General features: G+C 42.2%; 1 protein-coding gene across 1 annotated transcript in view; it reads left to right on the top strand.

Moving 5' to 3' along the window:
* MTMR3 (myotubularin related protein 3) overlaps positions 1–13,215 on the top strand; it is a 35,172-nt gene extending 21,957 nt beyond the window's left edge. Inside the window, exons 10-18 of the mRNA XM_088532299.1 lie at positions 339–450; positions 1,518–1,713; positions 3,020–3,205; positions 4,464–4,634; positions 6,644–6,789; positions 7,469–8,885; positions 10,819–10,929; positions 11,476–11,564; positions 13,142–13,215. Coding sequence (XP_088388425.1) covers positions 339–450; positions 1,518–1,713; positions 3,020–3,205; positions 4,464–4,634; positions 6,644–6,789; positions 7,469–8,885; positions 10,819–10,929; positions 11,476–11,564; positions 13,142–13,172 — 2,459 coding nt within the window. The 3' untranslated portion in view covers positions 13,173–13,215. The remainder of the gene's footprint in view (positions 1–338; positions 451–1,517; positions 1,714–3,019; positions 3,206–4,463; positions 4,635–6,643; positions 6,790–7,468; positions 8,886–10,818; positions 10,930–11,475; positions 11,565–13,141) is intronic.
* The last annotated feature ends 4,577 nt before the right edge of the window (positions 13,216–17,792 follow it).

Raw genomic sequence — 17,792 nt, 5'->3', positions numbered from 1 at the left:
AGTCTTTTTGAAAACATTCTATACTCTCTAGCATAGCAGTATCACTGTTCCCGTAGGTTTGTGGTCTGTTCTTTGTAATGCGAAGTAAACTATTGAAAATAAATGTGCAAACACTTACAAACACTTTGCTAGTTCTTTCCTGTTTTGCTGTGCAGTGTTGTAGTGTCTGGAATCCCTGCTGATGTCCAAGTGCTAGTTTCTCCTCCACAGAATATTGGTAAACATCTTATTCCCTCTGCCCACAGCAACAGTGGTTTGTTTTTATGAAAAAGCTTCTTTCAGAAATTAAACGAGTGCAGTTTTTAGTTTCGTTCCTTTTTCTTGACATTTCCCTACAGAGTATTATCCAAACTGTGAAGTAGTGTTCATGGGGATGGCAAACATTCACTCTATCCGGAAGAGTTTTCAGTCCCTGCGTTTGCTCTGCACACAAATGCCAGATCCAGGAAAGTAAGTGGATATTCAGTGGGTTTGCCTTTCTTTACATTTTTCTGTGTTTCTTGATGCTGTTTATAAACTGAAGTCCAATGTTTGTTCCCTTACAACCTTTTCTGGGTAATAATGCCAGCTGTATTTCTCCTTCCCACAGAGTTTGAGCAAAAGAAAGTTGTTGGCTCATTATCCCAGAAGTGAATTTAGAAAATGAGCAAATAATGAGATTATAATTCAGCCCTGAATTTTGACACGTTTTGAGAATGTTATTGCTTTCAGGTGGGGATGTAAGTGCCAGCACTTAGTCATACCTGTTTTTCTGATCTTCAGTTTTAACAATCTGGCTCCACTTCAAAAAATCCTAGTGTTAATCCATGAACTTCACATATTTACAGTGTCCCTTCAGGAGACAGCCTTCCAATGGCAAAAATTAGCTTCTGTATCCAAGGAGCTTCTGAGGTTGGATCTTCATGAAGACAGTCCTGTTTCCTCTACTGCTTTGTTTTGAATTTGTCACTAAGGATCTTTCATGCTTTTTAAGGAGTTCCAGAATGACCAGCTTTCCTAAATTGAATATGAAATTCTTCATATAGCTGAGATCCTTAAGATACCTACTGCATACCTTGGAAAGCCAAGGTGGGAAATAGCTCCAGGAATAGTTGAGAGATGGGACATAGGAAATGTACCTCAGGTCCCACTGTTTCGTTGCATAATGGGGTTGTCCTGGGCATATAGCAGAGTCCCAAGATCAGGCAGTGATACTACTGGATCATTTGAATCCTCATCTGAGAAGAAGTGAAACAGCAGAAGAAGCTGCTGAAAGTAATGGTGACCCAGAAACACATGTGGAAGTTTTATCTGACCTGCTTGCAAGTCTTAGCAGCAGGCATATCCCACACTGGCCATTCTTCAGGTAGACTGCATGGCTTTGTTCCTGGTGAATTTGGGAACAAGAAATAAATGAAGAATACATTTAGGAATGACATTCACAGTTTAGATTATTCTTTGGCAGGATAAATTCAAAGATCAAAGTTGTAAAGCCTTTTAGAAGACAAAAAAAATAACACCTCCTTTGTTTTCTCTAGTTGGTTATCAGCTCTGGAAAGTACCAAGTGGCTGCAGCACTTATCCGTGCTGCTGAAATCTGCGCTGCTTGTCGTTCACGCTGTGGACAGAGACCAGCGACCCGTCTTGGTGCACTGTTCAGACGGCTGGGACCGTACCCCGCAGATAGTGGCACTGGCCAAATTGCTGCTAGATCCGTATTACAGGACCACAGAGGTTTGTAAACCATCCTTTGGGGCATGAAGTAGTCATTGAGATGGGGTGATTTTGCCAGGAAGTTTGTGAATAAATGCTTTCAGCTTTTTCCACTAGAAAAAGCAGGGAAGGAGTTCACCAAATATAGTCTGCAGGTACAGGTACATGTGGGTTAAATATTCCATAATGTGAGAGATTATATTTTCCCCCTTTGCTGTAATTGCCTGCTCTTTGTGCTTCCCCATGTTTGGCTTGGGACGATGCAATGCAGAGTGTTTTTAGCAGCATTGCAGTGTCTCAGCCTCTCGTTGATACAAAGCAATTCTCTCTTCTGCATTTCTCAGTTGCATAATTTTCCTACTTACACTTTTGCAGTGTTCTTTGTCGTTTAGTTATATTTCTCTTGTTTTATTTTCAGTCTGATTTTTGTTGCATCCCTTTCCAGCATAGTGGGATATGTGATGGCTAGATTCCACCTACTGGCAAGATGCATTTATTGTCCAGAACAGAAGCGTGTCTGAACGCTGTGCTTTGTAAACTGCTCCTCAAAGCCGTTGTAGTTTTCTGTACAAGGATTACAAACATTTAGGAAGATGAGTTTTCAGCTTTGCACTTTTTTTTTCAGCCATCAACTATTATTTTTGCTCTAAATTACAGCCATTGGCTTAATAAGCATCCTCTATGAATTTTTTCCCCCCTCTGAAGCAAGGCCTTCCTACTGTTTTAGGTCATGTAAGACTTAAGTTTCCCTTCAGCTGCTAACCTAGACGTTATTTTGAAATGTTGCCTTTTAGATTGCAGGACAAACCACACAATTCAACCTTCATGAAACTTGTGAATGTGCTATCTTTGGTGTATGCACAGACAAGCACTCTGTCTGAATGTGGATGTCCTGTCATGGGTGAACTGTTTACTGTTTGATTGAAAGACCTGCACTAATCTCAATCCCTAATCTCCTGTCCTAATCTCAGTTACTGTAATCCAGAGAGTTTTGAGCACGCTGATGTTCCTACTCACTCCTCTCTTGCCAAGATAGGTCTCATATCAGGATCTTTTTTGTCTGTCAGTGAGGATTAAATAATTTGCTTTATTCCCTTTCCTGTAATCGTAGGAATTCTGGTCTGTCCTAATTTCACTCTGCTCCATTTCAGAACACAGAGGTATTGGGTAGAGAAGTGCAGATAAGTAATGTGGCTAATGCCAAAGTGAAATCAGATTGAGTGAGGGCATCATAATAAGGTGATTCCCATGAGTCTTGGGCTCTTTGAGAAAACTGTAGTTGAAGCAAAAAAAACAGCAACTTTCATCTGTGCTTTCATTTCTGCAGGGTTTCCAGGTGCTAGTGGAGACGGAGTGGCTGGATTTTGGCCACAAGTTTGCAGATCGCTGTGGCCATGGTGAGAATTCGGATGACCTAAATGAGCGCTGCCCGGTGTTTTTACAGTGGCTGGACTGCGTCCATCAGCTCCAGAGGCAGTTTCCTTGCTCTTTCGAGTTTAACGAAGCATTCCTTGTGAGTTGTGGCTTGAGAGATTGCTGTTTTATAGAATACTTCTGAACCAGTACGCAGCACTAACATTCTTAGGAGCCCTGAGGGCTTTCAGATTTTCCCATTTACCTGTGATAGGCTGAAGCCTGATGAGGGAAATGGGAAAACTGTTCAAATATGACAGACAAAAGTACTTGTAGCCTTCATGGAACCAGAGGTCTGTTGACTCTTGAAACAGAAGCAGGATCCTTAAGGACTCCCTTTAAACTTGAAAGAAAGAAAGAAATTGTGTGAATTTAATAGTTTCACATAACAAGTGCCAAAATAACTCCGATATAATACATCTAGAGGGCATGAAAAAATCATAGTTGCTGCCAGTGTTAACGTCCCCTTGCTTTGATCTTACGTTTGAGTTGAGAAGACTCCTCTAAAAACACCACCACCCCCCCTTACCTTTCCATTCAGGGTTTATCTTTCTTCCTCTTATATCTTCCATTTATATCACATCCGTTAAGATTTAAAGCATATTTAAGCAATTATAATTGACTTGAGTTGCCACTTTCTGGCTCCGCCATGTGATCAAATACATATACAGTTCTAGTTTAGCTCAGTTAAATGACACACATAAACTGGCTTCAAAGTAGTCTGCTAATCTACAAGAATTATGCGTGGACTTGCCTTTGGTGTTCTGGCCCCTAATTTGTTACAAGTATTGAAGCACTTGTCTTTTTCTAAACATCTGAATAACCTCATTGAAGTCATTTAGACTATTTATATGTTTACAGTTAAGTTCACATTAAGCTATTTTGTTAGACTGGGACCAGCACATGGAGTGGATAATGACCAAGACTGGATGTGTGTGCTGCATGCATTTATACCAACATGCAGAAAGTAATGCTTTTCCCCACCATTTTTTGCCTTTCTGTTGTCAAGTTAATATTTTATAACAAGAGGTATCACGATTCTCTTCTTTGCCTTATCCTCCAGCTTTAGGAGTTTGAAACAGCCAGAATTTTGTACTTGATTGCAGAACAAATATTCTGCCATTATGTTTTCTTTCCATTTTTTTTTTGTTATGATTTTAAATGTTTCCATTTTGCTTGAATTCTTTCACAATTAAGTTTCAAGGAAGACATAAAAATGCTAAGTATGTTTGTGTATCGCTCTTTAGAAGGGGCTGTATGGCCTTGTGAAGATTCATTGCTGCTTAAGCGTGGATTCTTAGTTGTTACATAAGCTGCTATCTTCTGCTGTATAACTGTGTTTGTGTTGCTCTGTGCAGGTCAAATTGGTGCAGCACACCTACTCCTGCCTCTTTGGTACATTCCTGTGCAACAATGCGAAAGAGAGAGGAGAGAAACACACGCAGGAACGGACCTGTTCTGTCTGGTCTTTGCTGCGGGCAGCAAATAAAGCCTTCAAGAACCTGCTCTACTCCTCTCAATCTGAATCTGTATGTAATCTTTATTCCACACCACATCGTGAGAGTCCCTTTAGAGGCTCCTGGGTATAATGTTCTCAGAAGCACGTACATTAAGAAAATACACAGTTATAGCAGTGAGAAATCATACTGCTTTGCTGTTCTCATGAATACAATGCAGAGAGAGTGCATTTTTTTCTGAAAATGCCTCCTCTCTCCTCATCAATATTTACTAGTGAACAGTCTATTGAGTCTTATGTTTTACTCATTCAAGCTTAATTTATGGTATACACTCCCCAGTGCAAAGCTTTGAGACTGAAATATTCACATAACATTATATGCTGTTGACTCTTATAGAATATCAAATGCAACCTCAGGAATATCTCTATCCTGGAAACATATTTTGTGTGCCCAAATATTTTGCTCATGTTTTTGTAACCAAAAAAAAACTATTTTGTGTGTGTGCATTTGTCAATTAGACCTTTCTAGAGAACTGAGGAATATTTCAGAGGAAGGTCGTAAGATTGCCTACAAACATTTACCTACAGACAGTTTGCATTAGTATCAGATCTAAACAGAAAATATAACTCAGGTTATTTAGCATATCTGTATTTCTCTTCCACCTTTTCATCTTGGCTTCACAGAAATAGCTCAATTAAGCTTCTGGGAAGGGGCTCACAATTATTTTTTGTGTGTATATTTGATAAAGGGCACGTAAGGTGTTCAGATGGAGATGGAATATGATGGGCATGGCATGACGCAGTGGCAGGCATGCTATGTGAACAGTCATTTATTGAATATCACTGTGTTTAGGACAGCAAAGACTTTAATAAATTCTTTAAACACTTTTTGTTTTTAAAATTACCAGACAATATAGACTTAAATGTAAGGATTACGCTATGCTTTTGCATATGATAAATGAGGGTTTTAATTGTCCCTTAGAATAAAATTAAAACCTGGCTCTGCAGGAGTTTATATTTACATTTTTCATAAAGATAATGAGATCATCTTTCTCTTCACATTGGCCCTCTATCCTTGTCTGTCTTCTCTGAGAACATCAGCAAGTTTGCCCAGGAGGAGCCTACAGACTGCTCTTCAAAGCAGGCTTGGAGACAGATAGCTCTCCTGTCCTTGGGGCTGCCCTTACGTGCTGTATCCTGCAAAATAGATGCAGTCTCAGTGACTTGGCCCCTGTTATCAGCAAATCCTATACCGTATTGCACGAAGCCAATTTGGATAATTTGTCTGTATGTAGGAGTTTGGGTAATTTCCTTTCTTGCATTGATTTCTTTGTGATTTTGCTTTAGTGTTCATAAGGTGCCTTTGTGATCTAGCCACATCTATTATAAAAACACAGTAATTTAAGAGCAACATCCATCAGACCAAGATATCCCAAATTTCCTCCCGCTGCTCATCTGGCTGTTTCTCTCCTGTCCTCTGCTTTTCCACTAGGAAGTTGTCTAGGAAAACAGTGGAATCGATAGAGTGACCCAAGGTGTTTTAAAAGGGAAGCAAAAAGCTTATTCAATACTCAAGGAATCCCTTTTGGGACCATCTTGCCTGTTCAGCAAAGTGCCTAATTTTTCACGTATGAGTGCTTCCGATAAAGGCTGCGTTAGCTTTGATGAATTGCAGCTGGTGGAAAGAGGTTATTAGTTCAGCTCTCTCATGGCACGATATAATTCAATGTACAAGGAAATCTCCGCAGTATCAATGGGCCACTGAATTCTTCAGCAGTTTAAATTGCTCAGGAGTGTTTTTAAGGTGTAGATTCACACAGGACATGTTGCAGTAGGTCATTCACGAGGAGTTGAAAGCCAGCATTGTTATGCCTCGGCCTCCTTTGCTGAAAGAAAAGATAATTATATAGCCAAGTGTAACTGATTTAAACTACCATGGATTATTTAGAGATCTAGCAAGGCCTCACAGCTTCATAGCTGAAGAATAAGCAGAGAAATCCATAGCCATATTTGAACATCTTTTTACATTTGGAGAGTGAGCAGTGAACATTTCTTAACATCCTTTGTGTTGTTCTCTCCCAGGTGCTGTATCCAGTGTGCCATGTGCGAAACCTCATGCTCTGGAGTGCCGTTTACCTGCCGTGCTCTTCCCCCTCCACACCTGCCGATGACACCTGTGCCCCATACCCTGTTCCAGGCTCCAGCCCTGAAGATCAGCCTCTGGGCAGGTGAGCCTAGAGCCCAGAAATCCAGTCCTGTAAAGTAAGATCAACAGAGAATATTGTGGGATATAAAAAAGAGAATACTCATTGTGGGAGGGGGCTGTTCTTCATAGGCTTATTTGCGGGACTGTTCAACTGTCTTACCTGAAAGTCTTCTTTTCTTGTTATAGTCTAGATGGAAAGCTGAGGTCCTAGTGTAACAAATGCATTAAAACAAAAGAAGATTAGCAAACAGAATTATGCTCTGAATGTATTGTAGCCTTGTGGGATTCCTTATATCCTTGCAGGCTGTAGGCATTCACTTAAGTTACCTTGAATTTTTTCTCTCCATGATTTCTCCTTTATTGTTTACCTATTTCTTCACTTTTTTTGTAAGATGAATGTGAGCACATTCTAAATGGGAGATGAGACCAGAGTCTAAGTGTTTGTGCTTTGTAGTGAGGGGATTATTCTGGGAGTGTTGAAAGTCTGCTTGAACATATTTTCCTGATGGCAAAGAAAGAAAGTACTGAAGCAACTTTGCACTATATAAGGTCAAAGTGTGCTCTTAGATAATACTTTACGAAATTCCACTAGTTAGCAGATTATTACTGCCCTAACAGTTAATGAGTTTCTAAATCTTGGTAACTAAACATTGAAAAAGAAATGTGCTAACTTTGACTTTTGATTATTTTTACCATCATAGGTTACCAAAGACAAGATCATTTGACAATCTGACAACAGCCTGTGATAGCAGCATGCCTACAACCAATCGACGCAGTAGCGATCCCAGCCTAAATGAAAAGTGGCAAGAGCACCGGAGGTCTCTGGAGCTGAGCAGCCTTGGTAACCCAGGGGATGATCCGTTTGATGGGGACAGCCTGAGCAAACAAGGCAGGGCTCCAGTTGGAGCAGAACTTTCTGTTGCAGCTGGCGTAGCAGAGGGACAGATGGAGAACATTTTGCAAGAGGCCACTAAGGATGATGTTGCTCTGGAGGAGCACGCAAGGGGTAGTCTAGAGACAGCAGGTAAAGAGGATGAGATTGCCCTGGGTAAGGAGAACAGAACTGAAAATCTGCAGGGGTATGTCAGTGACATCTGTGAAAAGACTGAGGTGGATAAAGGTATTGTGATGAACAATCCAGTGGCAAATCCACATCCAGTTTCACAAGGTGCTTCTGAGCTTAAAGGACAACAGGATGAGCATACTGATCTCAGTAGCATTATCCAGAAGTTACCTCAGGTGAGAGGACTTCCAACTGTTCCTTTGGAGAGTTTTGTAAATAGAGATGCTCAAAAGAACATGGAGGAAGATGTTAGCAAGCTTCAAGGAGAATCAGAGGGTCTGTACAATGCACCACAGGACAGCCTTCCAATACCTCTCACAATCCCACATGAGGCAATCACTTCCAACATTGAAAGTTCGACCGAAACCTTAACAGAGAATGAAACAAAGCAAGAGCTGATTCCTAAAGGTCTTTGCCATAGACCTCATGTGATGGACAACAGTGCTGATGAACTTTCTCGAACTGTTGAAAATAGGCTGGAGGGGGAAAGCATGCTAGAACTTCAAAAACTGGGAACAAAAGTAAATAGGACTTCTGGTAGCAGCAACACACACATCCCGATGCCTTCCCCTTGTGCCTTGCCTTTAGCTGAATGTAAAGAGGAGATTGTTTGTAATGGAGAGCTGGAGCCTGAGAACAAGGTGGCAGAGAAGCCTGTGGGGTTTAGAGTTCCCCAGAAATATTCTGCGACAAACGGACATTGTGTGAATGGAGAGGACGGTAGGATCAAAGCTTCTCTGAGTCGGCAGGTCTCTACAGCTAGCTGCAGTTCTGCTCAGTTTCACTTGAGGAACTTGCACCAAAAATGGGTGTCTAGTCATCTTGGGAAGCAGCAGACAGCCAGCAGCCCAGACCAACCGGCCAGAAGTCACCTGGATGATGATGGGATGCCTGTCTACATCGATGTAATCCAGCAGCGCCTGCGCCAGATTGAAACTGGGCATCAGCAGGAAGTGGAGACCTTGAAGAAACAACTGCAAGAATTGAAAAGTCGCCTGGAGAGCCAGTTCCTGAACAGCTCCTTGCGTCTCAATGGTGATTATGGAGATGAAGTGGTAAGTGACAGGGTAATTGGACCACTGCTGAGAACAGGGGGCCAGTTGGTCCAGTTCTGTCTCTCACCATAATGTCAGCTCTTAGTTCACTAAGGCAGTGATTTTGGGAGAGCTTGATAAAGCTTGATAAAGCTGATGAGGCTTTATCAAGCTCTCAAGGTTACTCTGAAAATGGCAAGCAGCTGATTGAACACATGGCAAGAGATCATTAATGATGACTAATATTTTCACTGTATTTCAGTGTGACCACTGATAGGGATTATATTTGCTGAGCTATATGCTTGGCAGTAAACTAGCACATACTTGGATGTCTTGTTGAATAAGGCTAATAAGGGTGTTCAAAAATCCTGGTACTTGTGCAAGGGCTAAGGTATTTTTCTGAAGATCTGCATATGTCATTTAGTGGGACAGGAGGATGGGACCCGTCTTTCGATGCTTTGCACGCTCAGGGAAGGAAAGATGGAGCGCAGAGCAGTGGTTCTTCTTTTGACTAAAAATTAAGAATAAAATTTCCAAAGACATGTGGTCACTGGCCTTATGCTGTTGCTTGAATACAACACTGATTAAGAAAACAAGCAGAAGAGTGGCCTTTGACCACAAAGCAGTTACATGGGTTGCTGCAAACTTGTTTTTCCAAAAGCTCAATATTTTTAAGGAAGAGAAAAGAAGAGGCAACTGGTAGGCACAGGAGAGGGAGATGAATGTGAAGGGAAAAGTGAGGAGATTTAGGAGAATTTTTCAAACAGAGTTTTCATCTGCCTTTGTGTTGGAGCAGCAAATGAAGGATTTTTCTCTAGGTCCTGAGCTTGGCCTTGTGCATGTAGGAAAAGGATATTTTTGCTAAGCATATTATAGTATGCTCCATATGCCTGCAAATTTGAAAAAAAAAAAAAAAAAGATGTTTCCAGATTTGTTTCTGTTTCTCCTGATTTCTTTGGAAGTGGCAGAGGTGCTGAATAGTCCCAGGTACATTTGTCAAGAGAGAGGTTCAGGGGCTTCTTGGCTATTAAAGTTAGATGTAACGATGCTAATGTTAAGTGCTTGGTCCAGGCATCCATGTCAGACCAGTGTCATTGAAATTCAGTGCAACTGCTCTCACTGCAGGAGCTTGGATTCCTTGGGGAAATGCGGAGCTTTGGCTTAATTTATTATGCTTTCATTTTTAAGGGCCTTCACAAATTGTGTAGGGCTGGGAGCGAAATCACTTTGTCCTTTAGAAAATTCCACTGTTTTAAAGAATCTAACCTTTATCTCCTATTTCTGCCTCCACTTGGGAGTAACAGGGTTTTCTTCCACAATTCCCAGGGTGCCAATTCCTCAGGCACTAGCAGACGTAGCAAGACATCTCGATCCTTCCATGTATTTAAGGCCTGGCAGAGTTTTATGTAGGTCAGTTAATATAGCCCAGCCAGGGAGAATTGTATTTTGAGGATGCATTATTCCTCCAAAGCTTTCTCTGGAAATGGTTCAAATTCTTAGTTTTCCATGTGAGATTTTTGGACTGGTATATGTTACTAGTATTAATTCTGAAAGTGAAATGACCACGGAAAGGAAACAAGACTCTGAAACTAGAGCCACAAATAGGAGCTTTAGGTTCCCACATCACTCAATATGTTGCTAGAACTTAGTGGTAACACCTAGATTTTAAATCCATTTCACCTTCCATCACACAGTCATCAGAAGGTCAAGAAAATACCTGTTTTCTTGCAGTTTGCCACTGTACAAACTGCTTCAGTTTGGGGCATTTGTAGCTCCTTTCAACCTTTGCCACCACGTGCACTGTATAGAGGTTACATAAGATCTTCCCAGATGAATCTAGCGTGCTCTTTCCTAGCAGGAGATACCCTTTTCATTCCCCTTCACCACCAGTTGTTATTTGCATGGAAGTAGGAATATGGGATAGTTCTGTTCAGCTGTGTTTGTTTGCCAACAGACTTCTATACCCGACTCGGAAAGCAATATGGATCAGAACTGCTTGTCTCGCTGCAGCACAGAGATTTTCTCTGAAGCCAGCTGGGAGCAGGTGGATAAACAGGACACAGAGGTACAGACTAAATCCCTGTAAATCCATCGTCCTTTCCTTCCGTAGGATGAGATATTCATAAGTCAAATTACTTCCTCTGGTCATATGCCAGTTCCTATGAACTGTCCCCCTTGCACTCACCTGTCTCTCCTACGTTGAGTATCGGTACCTGTGCCTATGAGCCCTCTGCTGTCCACTGTCTGTGAACTGTCTTCAGAAAGCTGTGGCAGGGAGGAAGAGCTAAAGGAGCCTTTCACTGACACACGCTTTGGAAATATTCTTGGCCTGGATGTTTTTGAAAGACGGAAAGAAACTAGGAAATTTGGCTTTATGCCTTTTTTTTTTTTTCCTGTTTGTCCAAGGGAAAATTAGTGCAGCTGTTTTCAAGGGGAAGGTTTTTCTCTTTTTGCTCTTTCACCATTGCAACACTGCTTGTGCTCTTGAAACAGAGCAAATGTTTTTCTCGTGCTGCTTTGCTTTGACTTTGTGAGCTCAAATGAGATGCTCTTGTTTCTGATGCAGTGATCTCTCCGTGGTAAACATGTCTTTGTGTTTTATTTCTCCCAGGTGACACGATGGCTTCCAGACCACCTCGCTGCACATTGCTACGGCTGTGACAGCATGTTCTGGCTTGCCAGCAGGAAGCACCACTGCAGGTAACTCGTGTATTGAGAGAGGATAGGAGGGATATCAGCTAACAGGAAGGCGAGGTCAGGGCTTGACTTGCCACTTCTGCTCCTACACTAGGAAGGGGTTTTCTTTTGACATGTGTTTCTTTGTCAAGGATGGACTTCAAACTAAGAATTTCAGAGCAGAAGGACCATCTGTGCTCCTGAAGCAAATAAAGGAACCAAGAACTTTGGGAAAAAGGAACAGGTTTTCCTGTTACATTTCAGTGCATTCAGTGTATATGTTTCCAAAGCCATATTTGGTGTCTGCTCCACTCCAGCCTAAACATATCCAGCCTTTTTTGGCCTCAAAGTGAAGCTGTAGGCTGCTGTTTACAAACATGGCTTTTTAAGTGGATAGAAATAATAAAAATACTGGTTTGTCTGCTTTGCATTCAATACAACAAGGACATGAATAGCATTTTTTCTTCCATTCCTGGTTCAAACTGCTTTCCTTCTCTAATAGTTCTTCTCTTTTCATTAAATTGCTTTTACAAGACAATCTGAAAGAGACACCTACATGAAATAAAAGTTGTTGGATTATTCTTTGCAAAATAAGTCACTCACAGAGGCCACAATAGATATCGCTGGTGGCAAGTGATAGCTGCCTTTTGATGAGACCATATTCTGGTTTAAGACAGAGAATCCAATTTCTGAGTTCCATTTTCAAACAAAGCCTATTCCTGAATTGTGGACATCAGAAAATGATTTCAAGAGTTATGATTTAGATAAATGGCAGTTATCTCATTTTGATGCTCAATTGCTTTTTGAAGTTGCAGTTGATAAAAGGAACTTTCTTGGTTTGTGTCCGTTTTATATTTTGCTCCATTTAGTCATCTCATAAAGATAAACAAACCCACAGAACAATGAGCAGAAGTTGAATGGTTTTATTTTTTCCCAGTTTCATGTCCCGTGTGTTTGGACAAATTTATTTAAGTGTGTCTTATGGCTTCAGGTGGAAAATATAATTGTAAACATACAATATATACCTGAAGGATTTTGTAAGAATTACCATGGTGCTTTCTTTTGTCCTCTTTCTAGTGGGTTTGTTTATTTGGTTATCCATCATGAAGAGTATCCCATTCAGCATTGTCCCCCTGCCTCTTTGCTTCACTGCATTGGCATTTAGCATCTATATTTATATTTTCTAGGGCCAGACTCTGGAGAACTAGTGCACAGGGACAACTCCAACACCAGGAGCAGTTAAAATTGTTGAAGTTTCAAGTTTTGTGACAAAATTCCCTTAAGTGTCTTTTTTTTTTTGACTTTCAGGTATCTAACCTGGGTTCAATAGGCTCTCCTTATTAAGCCACTATTTTTTATGATAGAGACCAGTAAGGAATAGTGTCATATACAACAAAAACAACAACAAAATTATAGCTTACATTTTCATAAAGCCCGGTGACCAAGGGACGTCTACTCATGACCTTATCTGAGAGTGAAAAGGAGTCGAAAGCCACATATTCTGAAGGGCTTGATCAGGATAAAAATATTCAGCTTCCTTCATTGCCACTATTTGCTTCCTTTGCTAGTTCCCTTCTGAGCTCTTTCTCCCCTCCTTGCAGGGACATTGAACGTGTTGGTCAAATCTGGTGAGCATTTACAACAGCCTCTGTCTGTTGTCTGTCTGCGTTTTCTTGGTAACTTCTCCAAACTAACTTGCTCTGTTCCCCCACTTTGTTTTTCACTTGCCTAGAAATGACTAGCAATGATTCGGGGCTGGATAGCACAACCTGTTGGGCGTTTCGATTCACATGGCTCTAAGCAGACATCCCCCAAACGGCAGTTTAGGACTTGAATTTTGATAGCTTCATCTGTGATGTGGATCACACTAACATTCACCATCGGTCATTAATTTGAGTAACAGAGAATGCTTCACTTCTAACCAAAAACAGATCAGCCTTCGAGTTTAGTCATGAGGCTTTTTTTTTTTTTTTGATTCTTTCCCTTCTTGCCTTCACTGTAGGAGAAGTCCCCATGTTTTTAAGTGACTGTACTATAGCTTTGCCCTGTTTTGTCAAAAAATTGCCATTGATTTTTAGGAGTGAAAATGCTATGGCAGGAGCAGGCAGGCAGTGCAAAGCTCATAAAGGGGTCAGTATTGCCAAAAATGGGCAGACAGCCATGATTTAGTAGAAGTCATGATTTTAACTGAGGAAGGGGACCTCATTTCCCAAAAGGGGAAACACAGTTCTCCATTGTGTTTTAGCATCTCTATTTTTAATTTCTCAATCAAAGCAGAGGTCCACCAGGATAGAAGGAATTGAGATGTTAAGAGCTTTCCGCAGCTAGTGGGAGAAGAGTTATCACACACTGTTCTCCATCACATAGCAATAAAACAAGCAAGAAAACAGGCACGTGTTAGCAAGCTGGTGAACTACAACAAATAACTGTTTTAATTTCTCCAGTTGCTTTCTCACCTCGTCTGTCAACAGTAAGTTTTTGCTGGATAATGGTTCTTTCAGCAGCAGAGATGTGGAATGACTGAACTGCTTTTCTGCAGGGCTTTTCTGTATAACACCTCACTGAAGTGTTTTCACTCCTGTTTTTTTTTCTGATAGTAATTTTTAACAGAATCCTTAAGAAGACTTCAGCATCACTGCAAAAAGGCTAGCAGTTGTGAGGCTCCTAGTGCTAGGGTTGTCACTTTGAAACCAGGCGGTGCTGCGCAGAGCTGAGAAAATTAGCCCGCTGAAGTGAGAAATGGGATTTCTCTTTGCTGATTTTCTCTCCGCCAGCGACCATCATCTGGAAATCTTGTCTCTTGGCAATAAAGGATTAATCAAAGCTGTTGGATGGAGGCAGAATTTTCTGTCAGTCCTGTGGCAGTAGCGAAGTTTTTCCAGCATCGAATGATAATGGTACAAAATCCTGATGCCAAAGAGTTAATGAAAAGGGCATGGAGGCAAACTTGAAAAATTCAGGTCCCTGAAGTGCTATTGTGAACTCCTTATAAAAATGGATGAGTTTTGGAGGACAGGGTGCTGCAGTGCTCATCAAGCTAGCTGGATCAGTAGCAGGTTTTGAGGGGAGGTGCTGCAGAAGAGAACGATTATTTTTGAGGTGTAAATCTCCTCCTGGGCTCCCGCGAGGTGCATGTGCCCCCGCTGCTGCCAGCTGAGCAGGGTGCGTGCGAGGCCGCTCACCCCGCGCAGCGGCACCGCCAGCCCCGCGCATGAGCCTGCCCGCCCCTCTCGTGGCTTTGCATGATCCTTGCTGCCTCTCTGTTTACTCTGTGCAGGAGTGTGGGACTGCTGGGGCCCTGCAGGAGAGACTGTGTCGCTGGGGCGGCAGGAGGATTGCATCTACCACAGCCGTGGCTTTTTGTTTTTCCATCTCTCCCATGCTTTAAACCTTCCAACTTGGAAGAAACGGAAGAAAATGTCTCTGTACTGCTCTTCCTGACACTCACTTTTAGAAGTGTGAAGGAACAGAGACTTTTACCTTCTCCCAGGACACCAGTATCCAGTATTGCTGTAATGCAAAGCTCGAGAAGTGAGTGGGAGCCGCAACTCATGATTCCTACCTCCTGGAATACGCTCCATATGGAGGAAGGCTCCTTGTTTGCTGTCTCTCTCAGCCGTACGCTCACAAGATAGCGGTGACAGGAGTGCTATCATGTACCGCATGCAGTCTGTTACTTAGGGCATAGTAACTGCCATGTTCAGGGTGACCCCTTCACACCACCTAGGAGCAGTGTAATTTTAGAATTGGGGTTACACCATCACATTGCTACTAATATATATTTTTTCCTTTCTCCTCTGTTCCTGACCAAAGGAATTGTGGGAATGTGTTTTGCTCCAGTTGCTGTAACCAGAAGGTGCCAGTTCCCAGTCAGCAGCTCTTCGAACCCAGCAGAGTCTGCAAATCCTGCTACAGCAGCTTGCACCCGAGTAGCTCCAGCCTTGATCTCGAACTGGATAAACCCATCACTGCCACGTCAAATTAAAGCTCCAGCCTAGAAGGAACAGGGGAACGGCCCTGTTGACTCTTCCCCAAACAGACGTGCACAGTCGTGACGGGAGGAGGCTGGGAGCACTGAGGAGCCATGCACTTTGGAGTGTGGGGCATGGATCCGTGCTCGGCGGGACAGAAATCTAGGACGAACCACTGGATTGTGGAATTCTCCTTTTCCAGTTATTCCCCCCTTTCCTTTCTGTCCTATTTGTGTGCGTGCGTGTATGTATGGGTGTGTGGGTGCGTGATGCGTGTGTGTATATATATAGTAATATATATATATATATATATATATTTGTTTGTTTGCTGGAAGATTGTGAAGTGGGAAGGGAGCTGGCACCCAAACCAGATCCCCTCATATCCCACTGCTGAACTGTGTTGCAGACAGACTGTTTTATGGAGGAAAGGAGAAGAGGGGAATCAGTCCAGAGTCAGTGTGCAAAGTGTGAATATCTGTAGCATCAATGCTAATGCTTTCAATCACTCCTGTTACTTCCAAACAAGAAACTGCTGTTTGGGAACCTGTTGCTGCTAGAAGAAATGGGAATCTCTTTCCCAAGAGAGCACTCTCCCTCTCTGTTCTCAGAGTGGGCTTAGTTATCCTCAACTGCGTGAAGGAGGAATCAGTCACAGATTTCCCTACTCAGCGGCTCTGTATTTACCGATATAACCTGCGTGTTTTATTGCCATTAGCCTGGTTAGCTGTGGCTCTGCGTGGAAACACCTGGACCACTTTGGCTAAGGAAAGTGTGCGCTTGTTTGAGAGGGGTGGGAAGGGGACTGAACGGGCTGCCGAGCTGAGGTTGGTTTGACACTGGCACCTCCAGCTGGAAATGCAATTCATTATTTAAAGACACGTGGGGAAGTGGAAGACTTTAGACTGCTCTTGCCCCGTCTGCCGGGTGGTTTCCTCAGCAGGCAGAGCTGCTTCTGGAGCGGCGCACGGGGCATGGTCCTACCCGCTGTGCTGATCACACTTGCACCTCCATGACAATATCCAAAGCAGCTGAAGAACCACGGTGCTGTGCTGGTGTTTTAACTGGGCTCGGTCCACGAGATGGTGTTTGTGATACTCCTGGGATGTTTCCTCTTTTTTTTTTTTTTTTTTCAGTATATATTCATCATACTCCAGATAGGAAAATCCTGCCTGAGGATTAGAGACCTTAAATAAATCATGGATTCCTCTTCTTCTTCTGTCCCCATCTGAGTCAGCTTGTAAAGTCACTTCATTAAAGCATAAATGTCTTGAATATGTCTAAATGAGAGCCTTAGGTACTCACCCCCTCTTCCCTTGGTAGAACCTGTTTAGTACAGACAAGGAAGAAATGTATATGATAATACCCCACTTCACAATTTACTGCTGAGACAAAGTTACGACCCATTATATCCTCCAGAACAAAAAGTCCTGCTGGAATTTTTGAAAGTTTTTTTAATAGAAAGCTCAAAGAAAAAATCAAGTATTGGGACAGGAGCACTTTCCTTCAGTGCAGTATCAGAATTACATAGCCCAGAGTGAGTTGCACGCAGAGAAAACCATCCTGTAATATTTGTTCAATTGGATGGGGAAAGAAGTGTCCAGGTAATTTATTTGTGATGTTTAAACTTCCCACGCCTTGGAGAGGATCGTGACCCTGCTGCAGTGTAAGCTCAACATGTACAGAACAATGAATGTCCAGGAAGCTGGTTGAGCACAGTGACCTGCATCCTTATGGGAAGGGGAGCTGGTAACGAAGCCTGTCGGGATCGTGCCTGGTTTATGTTTTGAAATGTGTTAAATCATCAGGAGGAAAAAGCAACGGCAAGATGGGGTTTGCGGTCGGAGGTGTAGCTATAAGTATTTGTTCCTAAAACAGTGCAGCAAATACCTGGAATAGAGCTTTAGGCATTAATCTGTCAGGTAAAGCAGAGCAAGGGGGAACGGGAAGAGGCTGACGTGCAGCTCCTGTCTCTCTGGCTCTTCCACTGAGGTGGGTGATGAGAAGTTTGATTTTAGGAGACCTGGTAGCGTTTTACACACTAACGTCGTGTGCGTTTGTGGTGCAAGTAGACAGTCAAAAATAAGTCTAAGATTCTGCAGTTCCTAATGACAGGTGCCAAGAGGGTTTGATACGGGTTTGGGGGGGTCTGTGATGTACAGTGTGAATAAATGCTTGCAGCTCTTAGTCTTTTTTTGATTGATGAAGCACTTTTTTATTAATATTATTTTTCTTTGTATGTAAAGGAGGAACCAGTATCTCTCCATAGCTGTATATATATAAC

This window comes from Tinamus guttatus, unplaced genomic scaffold (genome assembly GCF_059628265.1).
Source record: "Tinamus guttatus ecotype Peru unplaced genomic scaffold, ASM5962826v1 Tinamus_guttatus_pri_ptg000459l, whole genome shotgun sequence".
Classification (NCBI taxonomy): Eukaryota; Metazoa; Chordata; class Aves; order Tinamiformes; family Tinamidae; genus Tinamus; species Tinamus guttatus.
The sequence above is the reverse complement of the archived record's forward strand: the minus strand, read 5'-3'. Positions and strand labels throughout refer to the sequence as shown.